Source organism: Protobothrops mucrosquamatus, unplaced genomic scaffold (genome assembly GCF_001527695.2).
Source record: "Protobothrops mucrosquamatus isolate PMUCROS unplaced genomic scaffold, P.Mucros_1.0 scaffold3, whole genome shotgun sequence".
Classification (NCBI taxonomy): Eukaryota; Metazoa; Chordata; class Lepidosauria; order Squamata; family Viperidae; genus Protobothrops; species Protobothrops mucrosquamatus.
Window position 1 is genome coordinate 1,975,683 of NW_015386390.1, and position 20,098 is coordinate 1,995,780.

At 42.2% G+C, this 20,098-nt stretch overlaps 1 protein-coding gene across 1 annotated transcript; it reads right to left on the minus strand.

Annotated features, from left to right (window-relative positions):
• Positions 1–173: 173 nt before the first annotated feature.
• On the minus strand, positions 174–18,521 carry PLAC8 (placenta associated 8). Its single transcript, XM_015832375.1, has 5 exons — positions 18,384–18,521; positions 5,585–5,701; positions 3,509–3,633; positions 1,885–1,993; positions 174–338 (listed from the first exon to the last, which is right to left on the minus strand). The coding sequence occupies exons 2-4, from the start codon at positions 5,688–5,690 to the stop codon at positions 1,889–1,891; spliced, it is 336 nt and encodes a 111-aa protein (XP_015687861.1). The 5' UTR covers positions 5,691–5,701; positions 18,384–18,521; the 3' UTR covers positions 174–338; positions 1,885–1,888.
• Positions 18,522–20,098: the final 1,577 nt, after the last annotated feature.

Genomic DNA, 20,098 nt, shown 5'->3' on the forward strand with positions numbered 1-20,098 from the left:
AGGCAGTGAGTGGCCCTGCTGGCGGGTGGGGCGTGGGCGGGGATGGAGCGGGGGCAGGCCTGGGTGGCAGGACGGTTTTTGGGCTCTCGGTCTCTAAAAGGTTTGCCATCACTGGTCTAAGATTTAGTTTTAAATCTTAATAAATTTCCGATAAGAAAACTGCACACATTATCTTTCTTTAAAATGCTGTATTATTCTGTGTCCGGTGTATTATCGTTCAGAGAACACATTTACTGGGAATCATTTCAAAGAATGATTTGGTTTGATTATAAAAGATAACCAGGAAGCATAAGAGGGATTTGAGATGGCAGGACATGTTCTGCTGAATACAGCCAAATCTGAAACAGAAAAGAGAAAATTCAGAAAAAGTCAAACATTTCTAATTCTTTTATTTGGGGGGGGGAGGGCAGGAGGAAAATTTCTATTTTTTAAAACCTTTTTTACCCTATTTTGCTGACAATATTGTACTCTCTAGCCAAATATTAACATATATAACCACAGGATGTCCTTGATTTCTGACTCTTCATTTAGGGTCTGTTTGACGTTACAACGGTGCTGAAAAAAAGGGACTTATGACCAGTCCCCACATTTATGACCATTACAGTATCCCTGCGGGCAAGTGATCGCAATCTGGACACTTGGCAACCCGTACACACTTGTGGCAGTTGTAGTGTTCTGTAGTCACACTATCTCATTTTACGACCTTCCCAGTCGGCTTCCCATCAAGTAATGGGAAACTGGTAGGAAGCTGCAAATCATAAACTCACGATGTCTCAGTTAACAACCGTGGCAAAACAGTTGTAAAATATGTAAAATATGATGCCTCAGTTAAGCACACTGCTTAAACGATGAGTTTTCTGATCCCTGTTGTGGGATGTTGAGGATTAGCTATAATACAAACTTAGAAGGCAGGGTTCTAGAGGCCTATTTTATTGGATTTGTGGGCAGGAATAAAGAGTGCAACCATTTCTCATTTTTTGGTGTAGGCCTTTTATGACTCGTGGACTTCAACTCCCAGAATTCCTGAGCCAGCATGCCTGGCTGAGGAATTCTAGGAGTTGAAGTCCATGAGTCATAAAAGAGCCAAGGTTGCCTATCCCTGGTGTAGGCTGTAAATCAAGGAGTGCCTGTATCCGCCAAGATTTTTTTCCGGGTCCTTCAACTGTCCTAGGATGGTGAACGTTAATTATCTCTGAGGACCTTTTTGTATCAGTGGGTTCCTACTAGCACACTTCCAGTTAACTCCAAACTTCCTTTGGCAGCAAAACCTTTTCTTCCCTTCTCTTTTACGCCATACAGGTAGTCCTCGAACTTATAACCATTCATTTAGTGACCATATCAAGCTACAACAGCACTGAAAAAAGTGACTTACAACCAGTGGTGGGATTCAAATAGGTGAACAACCAGTTCTCTGTGTGGATGCCGCTTCCGGAAGTCCGTTCTGGGCCTGGGCAACAAAAAATTAGCTACCGGTTCTGCCGAAGTGGTGCGAACCGGCTGAATCCCACCACTGCTTATGGCCCTTTTTCATTCTTATGACCGTTGCGGCATCCCCGTGGCCACCTGATCAAAAGTTGGACGCTTGGCAACTGGCCTGTATTTATGGGGGTTCATGTGATCCCCTTTTGTGACTTTCTGACAAGCAAAATCAAGGAGGAGGCCAGATTCACTTCAGAACCGTGTTGCTAACTTAACCACAGCACTGATTCACTTAACAACTGTGGTAAGGTTGTAAAATGGAGCATAGCTCACTTAGCAATTGTCTTGCTTAGCAATGGAAATTTGGGGTTCAGTTGTGGTCGTAAGTCGAGGACTACTGGTACTGTACTTCTCTTTAATGGAAGTCTGAGGCTTCGCACATTATGTCCAATGAATAGAACAAACCTTTCTAGAAGATTCCCCTGTCTTTTCTTTGATTGATGTCTCTCTTGAGTTGGCAAAGACTACAAAGCTGGCAACATATTGTTGCAAAAAAGTCACCCATGAGGGATCCCTGTAAGTAGAAAAACAGGTTAAGAGCAGAACGATTCTTTGGCAAGTCGACGAGAGAGTCACATTATAAACAAACGAAATTCTCGAGAGCCGTTCACATGTCAAATATGTCATGCATAAATATTTCAGTCTGTAGAACACCCTTTTCCAAGCTGCTCATCATCTAGATCAGTGGTTCTCAACCTTTTTAATGCCGCGACCCCAACTGGTCGTAAGTCGAGGACTAAACCAGTCGTACGTCGAGGACTAAACCGGTTGTACGTCGAGGACTACCCAACCGGTCGTAAGACGAGGACTTTCCCTGCCCGGGAGCGCCACGCATGCGTGGTTCCGCCCCATGCGCCGGCCGAGGCGTAGCTGGCAAGCGGCAGAGACGGAGCAGGCCGACCACCAGCTGGCCCAGCCCAAGGGAGGTAAGGCACCCGCCAGAAAAGGGGGAAAAAATGGCGGACAAAAAAAATGGCGGACAGCCTTGCTTGGCGACCCCCGTGAAATGGTCGATCGACCCCAAATGGGGTCCCGACCCACAGGTTGAGAACCACTGATCTAGATCAAGGGTTGGCAACCTTGGCTCAGGAATTCACGAATCATAAAAGAGCCAAGGTTGCCTACCTCTGATCTAGATATATGGATTTCAATTTTCAGAAGTCCCCAGACAAGATAATCACTGCTGAGACTTCAATTTCATAATTCTAGAAGGAGTCCTCCAGTTTATTAATGAATGAATTAACAATTAATTAATTAATTCCTACTTTATAAAAAGGCAACTTTGATTAGTGCAGAGATATTTAATCTTTTAGTGATGAGGAAGAAAATTCTTTTAGTTTTTGTTTAGTACGTGTATGCCAATTGACTGATTTATGAATTTTTACACCTACGCACAGGTCAAAAGTTATCATTATGAATTTTACCCTTTTCCTAATTTGGCAATGAAAAAAGAGGTAAACTTAGAGAAAGTCTATATAAAACACATTACATTGGGAAAATTCTGTACACAAACTGGGTTGGTGTAAGTTGATAGAAATATCAACTAAATACCAACATGTCCTTTGGGTAGAAACCTTTGGTTTAAAAAATTCAAATCCAGCAAATCAGATCTGAGTCAGAAAAAAAAACTTACAAAAAAAACCCCAAGTTGAATAAAAACCGTAGCAATGAAAAACTGAAATGGATAGGATCACATATCCCTCTGCATTTCGTGGTTTCTCTCTTCAAAATGCTGTGCAAATCCGTCCATTGCTACTTTTGCCATTTAATTCAGAAAAAAGTTTAATTCAAGGACCAGGTTAAAATCCAAAAGGTGCTTTTCCAAAAGGCAACTGGACTTTTGGAAAAGAACTGAAGAAGCTTCTTGGATGAGAAGCGAAAAAAACTCCAAGAAAATCCAGTTGCCTTTTGGAAAAGCGCCTTTGGGACAATCTGGATGATTGACAATCTGCATAGCCAACCAGGTTAAAGGTGTTTGCAAAATCCAAATGAAAACAGGAAAGAAGTACTGTAGAAATCCTCTACTCACCGGAATGCCGTATTTTGTCCGATACACAGATCTAATGGCCATGCTTAAGCCACAGAGACAGCATTCATCCATATCTGAAGCAACTTGGCACCCCAAACACAGGGGACAAAACAATCCACACACACCTAGGAGAAGAAAGGAGAGATCGTTGCAAATGCCAGATGGATGAAGTTTAGTGTGGATACATGGTGAGATCACCCCATAGAGAGATTTCTCTCCCAGAAAGTACCACATGCTCGTTATGAAACAAAATGTCTCATTCAGCGGCCACTGAAGTTTATAACAACACTGAACAAGTGGTAGTTACAACCAGCTCTCAGAATTCCTACAATCATGTGATTGCAATTTTTGACATTCCCTTCCAGCTTCCCACAAGCAAAGTCACTGGGGAAGCCAGCAGGAAGGCAGCAGAAAGCTCCTTGCAATGCCACATTGCTAAGTGGCATGGTCACATGGCTAACAAACTTTATGACTGTGTCTTTTAGCAACATCAATTCTGGTCCCAATTGTCACTGTTAACTGAGGACTAGCCGTAACAGACTTCTAGATAAAACTGGAATGCAGGTTTGGGTGTCCTTCTGCTCTGTTCATTGAATAGATGGCAGTTGTATCCAAGGTTCCTTTATCTAGATTCAACTGGTATGCCAATTGCAGCCTTTCCCATACAAGGCATTGCTCTTCTGGGTCACCTATGCCTTAGTCACCTTCCATATGAGCTACTGCAATGTGTTCTGCATGGGGCTGCCCTTGAAGACTACTTCGAAATTACAGAAGATCCAGAACACAGCAGCACAGGCATTTATGGGTGCATCCTAGTAAACCCCACAAGCTGCATGGGATACCTGGAATAATGGCAATAACTTTTCACGTGTCAGATGTTTGGAAGTATATAGCACTCCTTGTGGCCTACTCTTGAATTTCCCAGGATCAACCAGAGTCCCAAGGGAGAGATAAAAGACCTGGATCAGAAACACCTTTGGTGATGTAATTAGTGCTGTGAAACTACTTGACTTTGTTAAGTCAAGAGAGTCACAAAGCATAATCATAATCATGGTACCTTTAAGAGGTGTGGACGTCAACTTCTAGAATTTCCCAGCCAACTTCCTGGAAGCTGAGATTGACATATGGTGACTGGGAGTTGTAATCCACACCTCTTAATGTTGTCAAGATTGAGAAATATTGTTCTGGAGCAGAGGTGGGGAACTATGGCCCCTTTATGACTTGTGAACTTCAACTCCCAGAATTCTCCAGTCACCATATGTTGATCTCAGCTGCCAGGAAGCTGGCTGGACTCAGGAATTCTGGGAGTTAAAGCCCACAAGTCATAAAAGGGCCATAGTTCCCCACGCCTGCTCTGGAGGATATCAGGGTGAGAAAAGCTGTATAAGGCGGTTACAAATTTTTCTCTGCCTTCAGTTTTTAGATCTCACAATGGGTATAAAATTCCTGTAGTTTTCTTAGAGGCATAACATTAAAAAAACATAAGTGGAAGCAAAAGGCCATGCATATTTCATCTGTATTTATTTATCTTTTGTCCACAGAAGCCAAGTCAACATAAAATTGGAGAATGAGATGGATTTTCCCTTGTTCTTCCAAAATTGCATAACAAGGGAACTGATATCTATTGAGAAACTTTAGAGCACATTCATGTAATAAATAAATTTTATGGTACATTTTTTTCTGGAAGGAGCCTCTGTTCACACATCTACCTGTGATACAAGGTCATATAAGTGGTTGTGCTAATCATAATTTGCACACCTGACACAAGGCCCATTTTATCCATCTGAAAGCATGCTTGTAGGAACAAATATGGTTAAAACAGAAGTTGCCCTTTTAGCATGGTGGCAATTCACTTAATCATACTTTTAAAAATGGAATTTATTTCCAGAGAATACATTGATCTTACTGTTCCCAAGCAAAATACAGTAGCCCTACCTTTAGTAAACATAATCACAATGCCAATGAAAATTTATTTCCACCATAATAATATTTTGGTTTGGTCCAGGATTTACTCAAGAGTCTCAACAAGTCTATAACTGCCTCCACCCTGAGATATATATATATACAGTTACTTACACACTCCACAATCATTGAAACAATCAAGTAAGCCTGTTTGCCATTCAGGGCTTTGATGTTGGACCATCACCATCTGTGGCTGGCTCATAACTACCTGAGGATTCATCTTGACGGCTCCTAATTCAGAAGAAGAACACGATATTTTAAAATTAAATAAATACTTCCAACCAGCATCCTAACGTGCTAGCTCAGGGGTCTCCAAACTTGGCAGCTTAAAAACTTGTGGACTTCAACTCGCAGAATTCCCCAGCCGGGCTGAGGACTTCTGAGAGTTGAAGTCCACAAGTCTTAAAATTGCCAAGTTTGGAGACCCCTGCTAGCTCAGTCCAAGGAATCCACTTCAGACCCTTTTGAGAAGATCTAAAGAGGGTTTGTTGCAGAAGTAGTGGCTATACCTGTATGAGGAATGTTTCAACCATACTATGACTATTTTAATTTATCCCAGTGTTTCTCAACTTTGACCTGAGTGGACTTCAACTCCCAGAATCCTCCAGCAGGCTGACCAAGAGATTCTGGGAGTTGCAGTCTGCACAGCTTAAAGGCCAAGAAACCTGGGTATATCCCAAGAATATCTCCAGTGTGAGTTCCTTGTGGGTGTGAAAAACAGTTGCTAAGAACCAGTTGCCTAGAAATGTAATAAATGCAATGTGCTTTGAGCTGTGAACCACCTTTGTTTATTTAGTATTTCTTTCATTTAAACTCTTTGGAATCAATCCTGTATCAAATTTCAGCAGGGACAGACAGACAGATAGATAAGAGATGAGAGAGAGATGGATGGATGGGTGGTAAGTAGAAAGTAACTGTTAGAAAACAAGTGAAGAGGGAAAGAAGAAAAAATAGACTGCCTATTTTTCTAAATAATGTAAAACATTTTTGTGGAAAGGGCTTGGTACTCTGGTTGACTGAAATACAAACATTACAAATCTGTTTATCTTTTTACCTCAGCAAACATTCTAGCAATGTATATCCATCCATACCCATATCCACCCAGCAGCAGAGTATGGGGAGATTAACTTCAAACGGATCTATCTGTATAAACAAAATCAAGGCTGTAGGCTCCTTAAGAGAACACTGTCCTCTAGCTAAGTTTATAAAGAAAGATTATAAAATATACTGCGGGAGGGGTCCAGAAAATGCAGAACTATAGCTCCAATTAGGGACAGTCTCATCTGCTTGTCCTGAGAAGCTCAGCCACAGTGGAAAAGTTTATGAAGCCACTGCCAGAAAAATTGAAATAAATGCAAATAAGGGAAAAACTAAGGATTGTTAAAGGATGTATAATGAGAAATGAATATATACGTTCAGATTTCATCAGGAACCAACCATCTGATTTGTAGGAAAAAAAGTTTTCCTTGGTATGTGTAGAGCAGGGGTGTCTAGCCTTTGCAACATTAAAGACCTGTGGACATCATCATCATCATCATCATCATCAAGTTGGAAGGGACCTTGGAGGTCATCTAGTCCAACCCCCTGCTCAGGCAGGAAACCCTACACCATTTCAGACAAATGGCTGTCCAGTCTCTTCTTAAAAACTTCCAGTGTTGGAACATTCACCGCTTCTGGAGGCAGGTTGTTCTACCGATTAATTGTTCTAACTGTCAGGAAGTTTCTCCTTAGTTCTAGGTTGCTTCTCTCCTTGATTAGTTTCCATGGTGGCTGCAGAATTCTGGGAGTTGAAGTCTACAAGTCTTAAAGTTGCCAAGGCTGGACATCCTAGGGTAGAGCCTCCATGCCCTTAGATATTGGCATAAGGATGTATCACTGAAGGGAGAAATGCTTTCCCCAATTATCTGATCAGCTAGAGATCCTACTAGTGGGGCTGTGATTTGATCAATGAACAATTTTCCCCAGGAACTGGAATATGAAGGGCACTCTAGTGGGTGCCCTTTATAACTCTCATAGATTTTTCCATTTGGAAAAAAAAGAGCAAAGTTTAGGGTAAACAACTACAAGGGTTGGCTAGGCGAGCCAGATGATGTGAATGGATCACATAAGGTAACCCATCCCCAGTGCTTCCCGTTTCAACATTTTTTGAGCATACACATTCAGCTTTGAGACCAATCGTTCAACCTCTTCCCATACCAGGATCAGCCCCACGTTGTCTACTTTGCAGTACTGAGATGGCACTGATTGCATGGGTATTGTCCTTGGGTGGGATCAGGATGGGGATAGTGTATCCTAACTCTTCTCCATTTAAAGGAGAATATTTGTAGCTCACGATTGAAACAAGGGATCTTTGGTACTCTCTGAGCTTGGTTGTTTTCTTGCAGATGTTTCATTATCCAAATTAGGTAACATCACCAGGGCTCCTAGTTTGGGTAATGAAATGTCTGCAAGAAAACAACCAAGTTCAGAGAGTACCAAGAATATCTTTCCTTGATTTCTCAACAGCTTTTGATGGTTTCCTTCTAGACCAGCTTTGAGGTTTCAGAGTGGGAGGCATGGTACTGTAATGGTTCTGCTCAGGGGTAGTTCCAGTCAATATTAGTAGTGGAAAGAGAAGTAGCACTACTGTCTTCTTCTCTAGGGTCCTTCTGAGCTTTACTATCTCCCAGCTTCTAATTACATAAATGAAATTGTTAGGTGAGGTCATTCATCAGTATGGGAATAGATAATATCAACATACCAATGATAATCAACCACGCATCTCTATCCTAGGTTGTCCATGTGATACTGTTAAGATTCTGGAGGCTGTGGGGGTCTGGATGGAGAAGAAGAGGCTTTGGTTCAACTCAAGCAAGACTGAGTGATTGTAATTTTCAAGGTTTCTAGTTCTGACCTGGTGTTCTGGGTCTCTTGGTTCTGGAGATTTCCTTCCTTTAATTCTTGATGAGGTTGTCCTACCCCAGAATAGAACTGGTATATATTGTCTTATGTCTTATATTATATATTGTCTGATGGAAGAGTAGGTGGCAACCCTGATCAGGAGTACCTTTACACCAGACATGTCAAACACAAGGCCCGGGGGCTGGATGCGGCCCGCGAAGTGGTTTCATGTGGCCCGCGAAGCCATCCTGGAAACAGTGAGGGAACGGCCCCCACTGCCTTGGCCCTGGCCCAGGCCGGCCAGAAGCCAATGTACAATTTTGTGGTGGCCATTTATGCTGAAACGCATTCAGTCTTAGCTCCACAAGGCCATCTGGAAACAGCGAGGAACCAACCCCTGTTGTGTCGGCCCCGCCCCCTGGGTGCATGCTGGGGAGGTGTCACCCTTTGTGAGGAATGAAGAAATGGACCATGCCTTGGCGCTTGCCTCAGTCCCACCCCCTTCTGCCAGAGACCCTCAGATCTGTCCCACTCCTGCCCAGGCCCCCACAGGCACCCTTGACGCGAACGATGTAGAGCTGGCCATGCCCACACAGTAGGCCACACCCACTCCATCCACGCCCACCCAGTAGGCCGCACCCACCCCGAGGCCCCCCGAGGGCAACCGCAGTGCTGATGCGGCCCTCAATGAAATTGAGTTTGACACCCGTGCTTTACACAGATCTTCCTTGTGTGCGAAATGTGTGCCATTCTCTCAGTCACTCACACCCTGGTCATCTTCTGTTTGGACTAGTCCAGTGCACTTTACATGAGGTTGTCCTCGAAAACTATTTAAATTATTGCCTCAGTCGTCCAGATCATGGTTGTCCCAAAGTTGCTTTTTCAAAAGGCAACTGGATTTTCTTTGTTTTGTTTGAAGATGTTTTGCTTCTCATCCAAGCAGCTTCTTCAAGAACTGAAGAACAACTTCAGTTGAAACTTCCAAGAAGCTTCTTTAAGAGCTAAAGGACAACTGAAGAAGCTTCAATTATTCGTTCGTGGCACAAGGCAGAGTTATTTGTGAGGCTACCTGTCTGCAAATGTCTGTACTTGTTCCATGAGATCTGGGAGGATGAACAGGCTTCAGGTCCCTTCTATGAACATTATCACCTGTGAAACCCAGGAAATAGGCTTTCTATGTCTCAAAGCCTGACCCATGGGACATTATTTTCTCCAAGTGTCTACGGAGATTCTCAGTCATCCAGGTCATGGTTGTCCCAAAGGTGCTTTTTTTCAGGAGGCAACTGCACTTTCTTGCTTTTCTTTGAAGACATTTCACTTCTCATCCAAGATGCTTCTTCAGCTCTGACTGGATGGTAGGGATCCTTCCATTCCCCACCATCCAGTCAGAGCTGAAGAAGCTTCTTGGATGAGAAGCGAAACGTCTTCAAAGAAAAACAAGAAAGCCCAGTTGCCTCCTGAAAAAAAAGCACCTTTGGGACTATTTTCTCCAAGGTTCAGATGCGCTGACCCTGCTAATCTTCCGGAGGCTCTTGAAGACCTGGTTTTCCCTCTGGATTTGAGACAGAGTGCTTGAACTCTGCGTGAACGTGTCCAGGAAGATTTCTGAATGGTTGATGTAAAGATTGGCCTTGTTACACTTTTACTCTGTAATTCTATTTACTGTTCCCAGTTTCATTGTGTTTTATTTTTAGTTCATTTGTTGATTTTACAGTCCTAGCCAATTGTAAGATGCCCAGTTTATCAAAGGAGGTTAAACAAAAAAACCAGCGCTGCCAAACGATTAAAAATTGCCTATTATCTCCAACAACAATTGAATCCCAGAAGTCCAGGAAGTGGTTTCTTTTCCTTAGCCAAAACCCGGTGTCAGACTTGCCATCTCCAGTATAACTCGCTTCACTGGCATCCTGCCATAAAACACAGGGGAGGGGAGGACGGGGGAGGGGGAATTGACAAGGGAAGGAAGGGAGGGAATGACAGGGTGACAGGAACCAGAGATGTCAAACCGGAACAAAGCAGCCAACCAGGGACAGTCTATGAGAGTGGAATACGAAACTACATCAAAGAGGCCGTTCCCAAAAGCTCAAAGCCATTCTCAAAACATCTAAAACGAACGTGATTGGACACTCGTGGACTGGTCAAGGGGAGGGGGGGAAAGGATAAGGGAAAAACAGAGGCTTTGCACGGGAATATTCAGATCCAGCTTTGCTTATGCCGTAACTGCTTGAGCTCAATAAAAGTGAACCTTTCACTTCAACCATGGAGTCGAGGGTCTTTCTTTCCTAAGAACCAAGTTGGGACAAGCCTGACACCCAGCAAGTGTCACTTCAATCTTTCTCATGGCATCCTTACTCTGAAACTGGACATGCCACATTTCTCAAAAGGGCCATACATTGACTCTTGGCATTTCCCCACACTGCAGTTGAGAATGAAGTTATTTTTCTCAAACTGATTTGACAAATGAATAGAATAGAGCTGTGAAGGGACCTTGGAGGTCTTCTAGTCTAGCCCCCTGTCAAACAGGAGAACCTACACCATCTCAGATAAGTGAATGTCCAGTATCCTCTTAAAAATCTCCAGTGAGGGAGTGCCCACGATTTCTGGAGGCAAGCTGTTCCACTGGTTGATTGTCCTCACTGTCAGGAAGTTTCTCCTTAGTTCCAGGTTGCTTCTCTCTTTGATCAGTTTCCAACCATTGTTTCTCGTCCTTCCCTCTGGTGCTTTGGTGAACAAGCTAGCCCCCTCTGCCTTGTGGCAGCCCCTCAGATACTGGAACACTGCTATCATGTCTCCCCTATTTCTTCTTTTCTTTAGACTAGCCAAACTCAAGTTCTGTAGCCGTTCTTCGTATGTTTTAGTCTCCAGGCCTTTGATCATCTTAGTTGCTCTTCTCTGAATTTTTTCCAAACTCTCAACATCTTTTTTGTGATTTGGTGACCAGTGAGAGAAATAAATGAGAGAAATAGATGAGATGAGAATTTATACCAGGCCACTACGTCTTATGAAGATTATTGCCCCTATTCAAACATTCAGGGTAGTGTACAAGGAGAGGGCCAAAATGATCCAAGACGATCATGCATGTTGAAAATGGACAGTTTTTTAATTGCGTGGTCACAGCTCACCATCTTGACTTTTTTGAATCCCCTGAAATTTCTGAAGACTAGACCCATACAGGTACTCCTCGACTTGCAACCATTTGTTTAGTGACTTCTCAAAGTTTTAATGGCAGTGGAAAAAGTGACATGGCTGCTCCTTGCACTTATGACCATTGCAAGAGCCCTGAAAACTTGGGTGCTTGACATCCCGCATGTATGTATGACGGTTGAAGTGTCCCAGAGTTATGTGATCACCATTTGCTACCTCCCCATCTGGCGTCTGACATACAGAGTCAATGGGTAGAAGACAGATTTGCTTAACGAAGGCATGATTTACTTAACAACTGCATTGATTTGCTTAATAACCTTGGCTAAAAAGGTCATAAAATTATGTATGACTCACTTAACAAGTGCTTTGATTAGCAGTGGAAATCCTGGTCCCAACTGTGTTTGTGAGTCAAGGATTACCTGGGTATTATGCCACTTCTCTGCTGTTTTCCCATCCCCCCAGTGTTTTAGTCAAGTAAATAATAATTGCAATCTTGAACAATTTATTAGACGAAAAATACAGATATCAAATCATTACATAGTCCATACAAGATTTCAAAGTAGATATGGCTATTTCGCAAGGGAAAATCTTAACCTTGAAAGTATTCAAAATGCTGAAAACATAGCAAACTTAACGAAAGAAATTCCTTCCCTGCCCTAATTTACAATAGAGTAATTACTTTATTGCTTGAAATAAATCATACGTTATTGTACTCCCGGTGCTCTATCTCTTTAACTTTGCTAAACGTTAATTTCTTTTACAACTTGCAAAAAAGAGGAATAAAGTAAATGGGCTGCCATAAAAACGATAGTTTTCCATCTTGCAAAACTGTCTCTGATTGTTTTATAAATGGCGTTGGAAACTAATTGGTGGGAAGGGAAATTAGGTGATTATTTAATTTAACTGAATATTTCCGGTTTATCAAGGATGGGTCTTCCTTTAATAAGTACTATAGTACTCTTGCCAGGAAAAATTAAGCTCTATAAGTCTTCTAAAACAGGAGTCCCCAACCCCCAGTCCGTGGACCAGTACCGGGCCGCAGCATGCCAGCAACCGGGCCGCACAAAGAAACAAAGCCCCATCTGTGGGAAGTAGGCAGCACACAAACCCACACCCCCTCTGGTCCATGGAAAAACCTCTCTCCACGGAACCGGTCCCTGGTGCCCAAAAGATTGGGGACCTCTGTTCTAAACTTTACTCCTAAACCTTTTCAGGAATTATATTGGACATGAAAGAGATTGCTTGCAATGGCAGACAGTGAAACACAAATTATTTATATAACTCTTGTCCAACCCATGAATGCCCAGCTGCCAAAATTCGGCATTCATCTATGAACATTTTTCCATAACTCTCTTCAATGGAAAAATTCAAAATCAAACTCATTTTAGACATGGTAGACATGTTGCAGAATTTCTCTGCTCAGCACTAACCCCAATTAGAACCTAACTTATAATTGATTAAAAAGTGAGGTTAGTGCCACTTTAGATTTTATGATTTGGGTAGGAAAGTTGGGAAATTTTATTTTTTGACAAGGAATCTGTTGGTCCATCGCTTGCAATGGATAATCCCATGAGTAATAGCTTTGGGGAGAGATGAATAAAATCTTCCATGACTTCGGTACCTAGTAAGATTTAATGGTTGCAAACTACTCTAGCACAGGGGTAGGCAACCTTGGCTTTATGACTTGTGGACTTCAACTCCCAGAATTCCTGAGCCAGCAATTCTGGGAGTTGAAGTCCACGAGTCATAAAAGAGTCAAGGTTGCCTACCCCTGCTCTAGCACATCTTGAGAAACGATGTTTCTTAACCTTGGTAACTTCAACTTCCAGAATTCCCCAGTCAGCAACTCAACTCCTTCCTATCCTATCTACTCATGCTGGGAATAATTTTATTATCTTCCCTGTTGAAGAAATTTTGGAAACTCAGAACTTTTCTTTTTCTCATAAAAGGACTGCCTTAATATGGATCTTCAATATTTTCCCCCTTTGCTGATAAAGACAACTGGTTTTTCTTAATTACTTTTTTCTATGACAAGCAAGGGTCATGAGGTCAGAATTATACAGGTGGTCCTCCATTTACAAGAGTTCATTTAGTGACCGTTCAAAGTCACAACGACACTGAAAAAAGTGATTTAAGGCCGTTTTTCACCCATATGACCATTGCAGCATCCCCATGGTCACGTGATCAAAATTCAGATGCTTGGTAACTGACTCGTATTTATGACAGTGGCAGTGTCCCAAGGGGCCATGGGAACCCCTTTTTCGATTTTCTGACCAGCAAAAATCAATGGGGAAGCCAGATTCACTTAACAAGCGTTTTACTAACTTACCAACTGCAGTGATTCACTTAACAACTGTGGCAAGAAAAGTCGTAAAAAGGGGCAAAACTCACTTAACACTTTCTGTTTCACTCAGGAACAGAAATTCTGGGCTCAATTGTGGTCGTAAGTGAAGGACTACCTGTATCACAGAGTAGAAAGATTTATATCCTAAATGGAAATCCAGGCTTTTGTTGGTTTTTGGTTTCCTGTTTCCTCCTTTGGCTTGCCTAAAAATATTAGGCAATATAGAGTGAGCCTAGAAAAGCTGAAATCCACCCTGCACAGATAGTCCTTAATTTGCAACCATTTGTTTAATGACTTTTCAAAATTACAGTAGCACAGAAAAAAGTGACTTATGACTAGTCCTCACACTTACAATCTTAATGGTCACGTGATCAAAATTTGGCACTTGGCAACTATCGTGTATTTATGATAGTCGCAGCATCCCAGGATCATTTGACTGCCATTTCAGACCTTCCCAGCTGGCTTATGACAAGCAAAGTCAGTGGGGGAAGCTGGATTCAGTTAACAACCATGTGGTTCACTTAACAAGTGTAGTGATTTATTCAACACCCAAGGCAAAAAAAAGGTCATAAAGTTGGACACGATTCACTTAATAACCAATATTATTTAGTTAGCAGTGGAAATTCTGGTCCGATTGTGGCCATCAGTCAAGGATTACCTGTAGTTTGAGACCCTTGATCGGAAAAGGAAAGTGCAGAATAGAAAGCGGTGACAAGCCACAGATGGACAAGAATGAAAAACAAGTAATGATGTGGGTCTTTTTTCTGCAGGAAAGAAATAAAAACACCACGAATCCCCAGGAGGCCTTCTCCTACTCTTCCATAAACATCCTCCAGATACATCCACCCTGGTTTTTCCTAGCAAAAGTTTAATGAAGATGCAGAGATGGAAGGTTGAAAGGATTTGGAATGTCAAGTCACATGTGGATGGGGGAAAGAAAAAAAAAGAAAACTGGGAAAAGAAAATTAGAAACAATTAAGAGCAGAACTGACTGGGATAGAACACTTTCAAGAAGTTATGCGGTTGTGATATGTGAAATCTTGCAATCTGGGAGAAAGAAAGTGTCCTAATAAAAAAAGAGGAAGCCAACAAAAAGAGGTAGCAAATAAGTACATACAATCAGAGAAGATCAGCTGAGCAGTGAAACTGATGGTAGAAGAGGAAGAAGAATGGTATGAGAGAAAATGTTTTAGAAGAGAGCAGATGGTAGGAAGACTTGAGTGACTAGTGTTACTATATATATGACCTTCTTGAGCAGCTGTTTGGCTTCTGTCTGACTCTTGGGACCCCCAAGTGGCGTGGAGACTCAAGTCTTCTTGACTTGGATCTAGGGGTAGGCAACCTTGGCTCTTTTATGACTCATGGACTTCAACTCCCAGAATTCCTGAGCCAGCCATGCTGAGGGGAAAGGGAGAGTTTCCAAGCTGAGCCATACTGGCTGAGGAATTCTGGGAGTTGAAGTCCACGAGTCATAAAAGAGCCAAGATTGCCTAGCCCTGGTCTAGCAGCTCCATTTTAATTTTCCACAATGGTTGGAGAAGGAAAGATAGGATCTTTGCATGTTTCTGAGCTATACCTCCCAACCACTGAGCTCTGGGAATACAGTAGTACAACCACAATTGATCGTAGTTTTCAGTGCTAAGTAAGACCATTGTTAAGTGAATTGTGCCCCATTTTATGGCCTTCCTTGCCACAGTTGTTAAGTGGATCACTGCCGTTGTTAAATGAGTAAACGTGGTTGTTAAGTGAATCTGGCTTCCTCGTTGACTTTGCTTATCAGAAGTTTGCAAAAGGGAATCACGTGGCCTTGGGATAAATACATGCTAATTCCCGAGCCTCTGAATTTTGATCACGTGACCACGGTGATGCTGCAAGAGTCATAAGTGTGAAAAATGGTCCCAAGTCACTTTTTTCAGTGCCATTGTAACTTTGAACAGTCACTAAACAGTTGTAAGTCGAGGACTACCTGTAGTTTAATAATATTGGCTGTCAAGGCTTTGAAGAAAATTAAAATGGGAATCCTTGGAGTTAGTTGTCTACTACTGCCCCTGGTTCAGCTAAAGAACAGCTACCAAATATAAGCGGTAGTGAATAGGCAGGAGAAATGCCATTTTATAAAAACTGACTTCTCCAGTAGAAACTAGAGAGACATCAGATACATACCCATGTAACGGAAGACGTACAGTATATATAGAAAACACATGTGTAAGAAAGATAAAACACGCCTTAGCTCCAGATAAAGAGACATATATTTAAATATGCAGGCATCTGAATAATAGAATAACAGAGTTGGAAGGAACTTTTGGAGGTCTTCTAGCCCAACCCCCCCCCCCCCCCCGTTCAAGCAGGAAACCCTATAACAGTGATGGCGAACCTTTTAGAGATCGAGTGCCCAAACTGCAACCCAAAACCCACTTATGCATCGTCGGGTGCCGGGTGGATGTGGCCCATTGGGTGAGCGTGGCTGTGGTGGTAATAGCAGAAGTTGAAATTGACTGATTGATTGAACCTTTTTTTTTTGCACACGGCAGCGGAGGCCTAAAGCAAAAAGGTTTTATAAAACCCAGCTGAAGGCCTAGGACTGGGGCGACGGCGCGCGTGCCCACAGAGAGGACTCTGAGTGCCGCCTCTGGCATCCGTGCCATAGGTTCGCCACCACTGCCCTATAACGTTTCAGACAAATGGTTGTCTTCTTAAAAACAGACCTGCTTTCACTTTTAAGATAAGGAAACGTGATTGAACAGAATATGAAAAGAAGGAAGGTTTACACAGGAGGAAAAAAGTCACGGTGATAGAATTGGAACTGTTGTTCAATAAGCAAACCCATTCATTCTATTCTGTTGATACTGATTGGCTACATCTTTAAACAAAAAGACCCATAGAAAGGGGATGGAAAGGCAGGTCTAGCAAGACCACCCTTCCAAAGCTACAAATTTGAATTGAATAAACATACTTTGACCTTCGCTGATGTCTGGCTAATTTTATTGGAACTCCTAGCAAGAACCAAGAACGGGCAAAGAAGGTGCCTTCTGACAACCACATGCTTAATTTAGTCAGAGTGTCAGACAATCCATTTTCTAGTTTTGCACAGGGCACAGGCTCTAACTAACAGCCTTGGCTTGCACAAATTCCTAAACCACACAGCTACTTCCTGCCCCCTGCCCCCCCGCTTTTCAATCTTGTCCAATTCTAGAAGACTGCTTGAACAAGTCCCTGCAGTTTTCTTAGCCAAGTTTTTTCAGAAGGGGTTGGTCATTGTCTCCTTATAATAATAATAATAAAGTTGGAAGGGACCTTGGAGGTCATCTAGTCCAACCCCCTGCTCAGGCAGGAAACCCTATACCACTTCAGACAAATGGCTGTCCAGTCTCTTCTTAAAAACTTCCAGTGTTGGAGCATTCATTGCTTCTGGAGGCAGGTTGTTCCACTGGTTAATTGTTCTAACTGTCAGGAAGTTTCTCCTTAGTTCTAGGTTGCTTCTCTCCTTGGTTAGTTTTCATCCGTTGCTTCTTGTCCTGCCTTCAGGTGCTTTGGAGAATGGATTGACTCCCTCTTCTTTGGAACAGCCCCTGAGATATTGGAACACTGCTAGACATATTCAATTCCAGCAGCCTTTCCTTATATGTTTTAGCCTCCAGTCCCCTAATCATCTTTGTTGGTCTTCTCTGTGCTTTTTCTAGAGTCTCAGAGAAAGTGACTGGCCCAAGTTCACCTAACTGGCTTCGTGCCTAAGGCGGGACTAGAACTCATGCTTTTTGGGGTTTCAGCCTGATGCCTTAACACCACTACATCAAACTGGCTCTCTTTAAAGCTAGGCTTCATATTTGCAGATACGAAGACACGGATCCTTTTCTAAACAGGGTAAGCTCATGGCAGCAACCTGAGGGATCTCTCAGCATGGACCCTACCTGAGGCCTAAAACAGAATCCCAAAACTAGTGTACAGTTTCATTGTCACCTGTCGACAACTGGCACATCGGGGCTGACTGACACCTGTCAGTGAATCCACATGGACGGAACTGCCACATGACCAAGGTTCACTTGACTAAGTTTCGAAACATTTGTCGCCCCTCTCAGTATCTACCTTTTCAATTTCTGAGCACAATTGGCCAAACAAGTAAATTCCACTTAAATTCCACACACAGAGGTATGACACAGGTGTGACTTTAGTCCAACATTACTTGAAATTCAATCCTGTTCTTCCTACGTTTTGTACACCATGTCCTTCTTTTGTGGCTAAGCTGTTACAGTACATAAAACGTTTTCCCATCTTAACTTTTTTTTAACTTACACAAAATATTTGAGAAGCCCACTTTCTCCTGGTATGGATTTGTATGCCTGTGCCTTTAAAAAGACACATAATGCAGAAAAACAAAATCAGTCCCAGGCTTGCCTTTAATTTTACAATTTTTTATAAAGTAAGCTTTGTTACACTGTAAGTAGATTTCCCTTCAGGGAGAATTCTAGTCAACCCTCAAATTCTTTGAAACATTGACAGAAAACAATCTTTAAAAGGATTGACATAGGATTTATGCATGCCACTTACCTCGTGCTTAGAAGAGAATGGGAGATCTTGCTTCCTTGAAGTTAACAGTAACTATAGAGACAGTTATGGGACTGACCAACCTTTGTAACTTCTGATATTGTAATTGGTTCTCTAGCAGGAAGTTGGAATTGCTGTTAAGAATGTTTTGCAAGAAGATAAGTCATATCTCATTAGACCTTGAAACTCCAATAGTATTCATACGGAAAGAAAACCAAATAAATAAAAGCAGGAAATAAACAGACATTTCATGGAAGTATGTAGCTAGAGAAAATATTCATACAGAAAGAAAACCAAATAAATAAAAGCAGGAAATAGATATTTCATGGAAGGATGTAGCTAGAGAAAATATTCATACAGAAAGAAAACCAAATAAATAAAAGCAGGAAATAAACAGACATTTCATGGAAGTATGTAGCTAGAGAAAATATTCATACAGAAAGAAAACCAAATAAATAAAAGCAGGAAATAGATATTTCATGGAAGGATGTAGCTAGAGAAAAAAAGAGATGGACAGAAGGGAAGGGAAGGAGGGAGGAAGGAAGGAAGGAAGGAATTCTTATGACCATTTCTAGAAAACTCCATTGAGTTTATGGGACAGTTAAAAAGCAGATACTTAACTTCCAAACAAATCATACAAACTTGGTTTAGAGTCTGAAAATCATGTGACATTCCGCCTCCCCCCCCCCCTTGGGTTACAATTTTAATTTTTGCTAGCTATCCAGAATTACATTTGTGTGATTGGTGATCATATAAGTGTATTTAAGCACATCAATCAGGCTCTTCTCTATGGTCTTTTTCCTTTGCTGACGCTAACCCTCCACCGAACCTTGAGTCTGTGAAAAATAACACCTGTATAAAATTTGTTGTCCTTATTTCCAATCCGTCTCCTTTCCCTGTTTCCTCTGTGTCCAGATCCAGCGAGGACCTGACTTCTCTCCAAGGAAAGGGGTCACAACAGAGTTGACATATCTTGAGACATATCTCAATCACATCAAACTGAGGGAGAAAAGTTCTACTGCACCACTGGATAATCTTACTGTAATCCTGTCTTGTACGGGCTGGTGATGTTTGTTTGTTTGTTCAATTTCTATGGCTGCTCCTCTCAGTCAAGAATTCTGGGCAGCTTACAGTTCACAAAATTAAAAGTTTAAAAAACTTTTTGAAATAATAAAAAGAGTAAAATAAGTTTTTTTTAAAAAAACCATTAAAAGCATCCAGTTCGTGATACACCAGAGCAAAATATTTGGTCCATTAGCAATATAGCTAGGAAACGAGGTCCTTGCCACATTCAGCGCCTCAGGCTCAGGAACATAGCCAGGTTTTTAAGGCCTTACAAAAGGCTAACTGGGTTGGGACCATTCTGCTCTCCGAAGAGAGGATGTTTTAGAGAGCAGGGGCCACTGCAGAAAAGGCTCGTCTTCTGGTCCCTGACAGCCAACGCTCTTTGGCTGACGGGATCTGAAGCATGCCCATTCTGCTTGACCTAGTTCACGGGTAGACAACCTTGGCTCTTTTATGACTCGTGGACTTCAACTCCCAGAATTCCCGAGCCAGCATGGCTCAGCTTGGAAACTTTCCCTTTCCCCTCAGCATGGCTGGCTCAGGAATTCTGGGAGTTGAAGTCCACGAGTCATAAAAGAGCCAAGGTTGCCTACCCCTAGCTGGATGGATACAGACAAAAAAGGCAATCCCTCGGGTACCGCACTCCCAGGCCA

Bases quoted from the DNA above. Each gene is read 5' to 3' on its own strand.
- PLAC8 (XM_015832375.1), bottom strand. From the start codon at position 5,690: ATGAATCCTCAGGTAGTTATGAGCCAGCCACAGATGGTGATGGTCCAA. The intron at 3,634-5,584 runs GTAAGTAACTGT...TTCTTCTCCTAG, and splicing joins TTTCAATGATTGTGGAGTGT to GTGTGTGTGGATTGTTTTGT. The intron at 1,994-3,508 runs GTGAGTAGAGGA...TTCTACTTACAG, and splicing joins GGACAAAATACGGCATTCCG to GGATCCCTCATGGGTGACTT.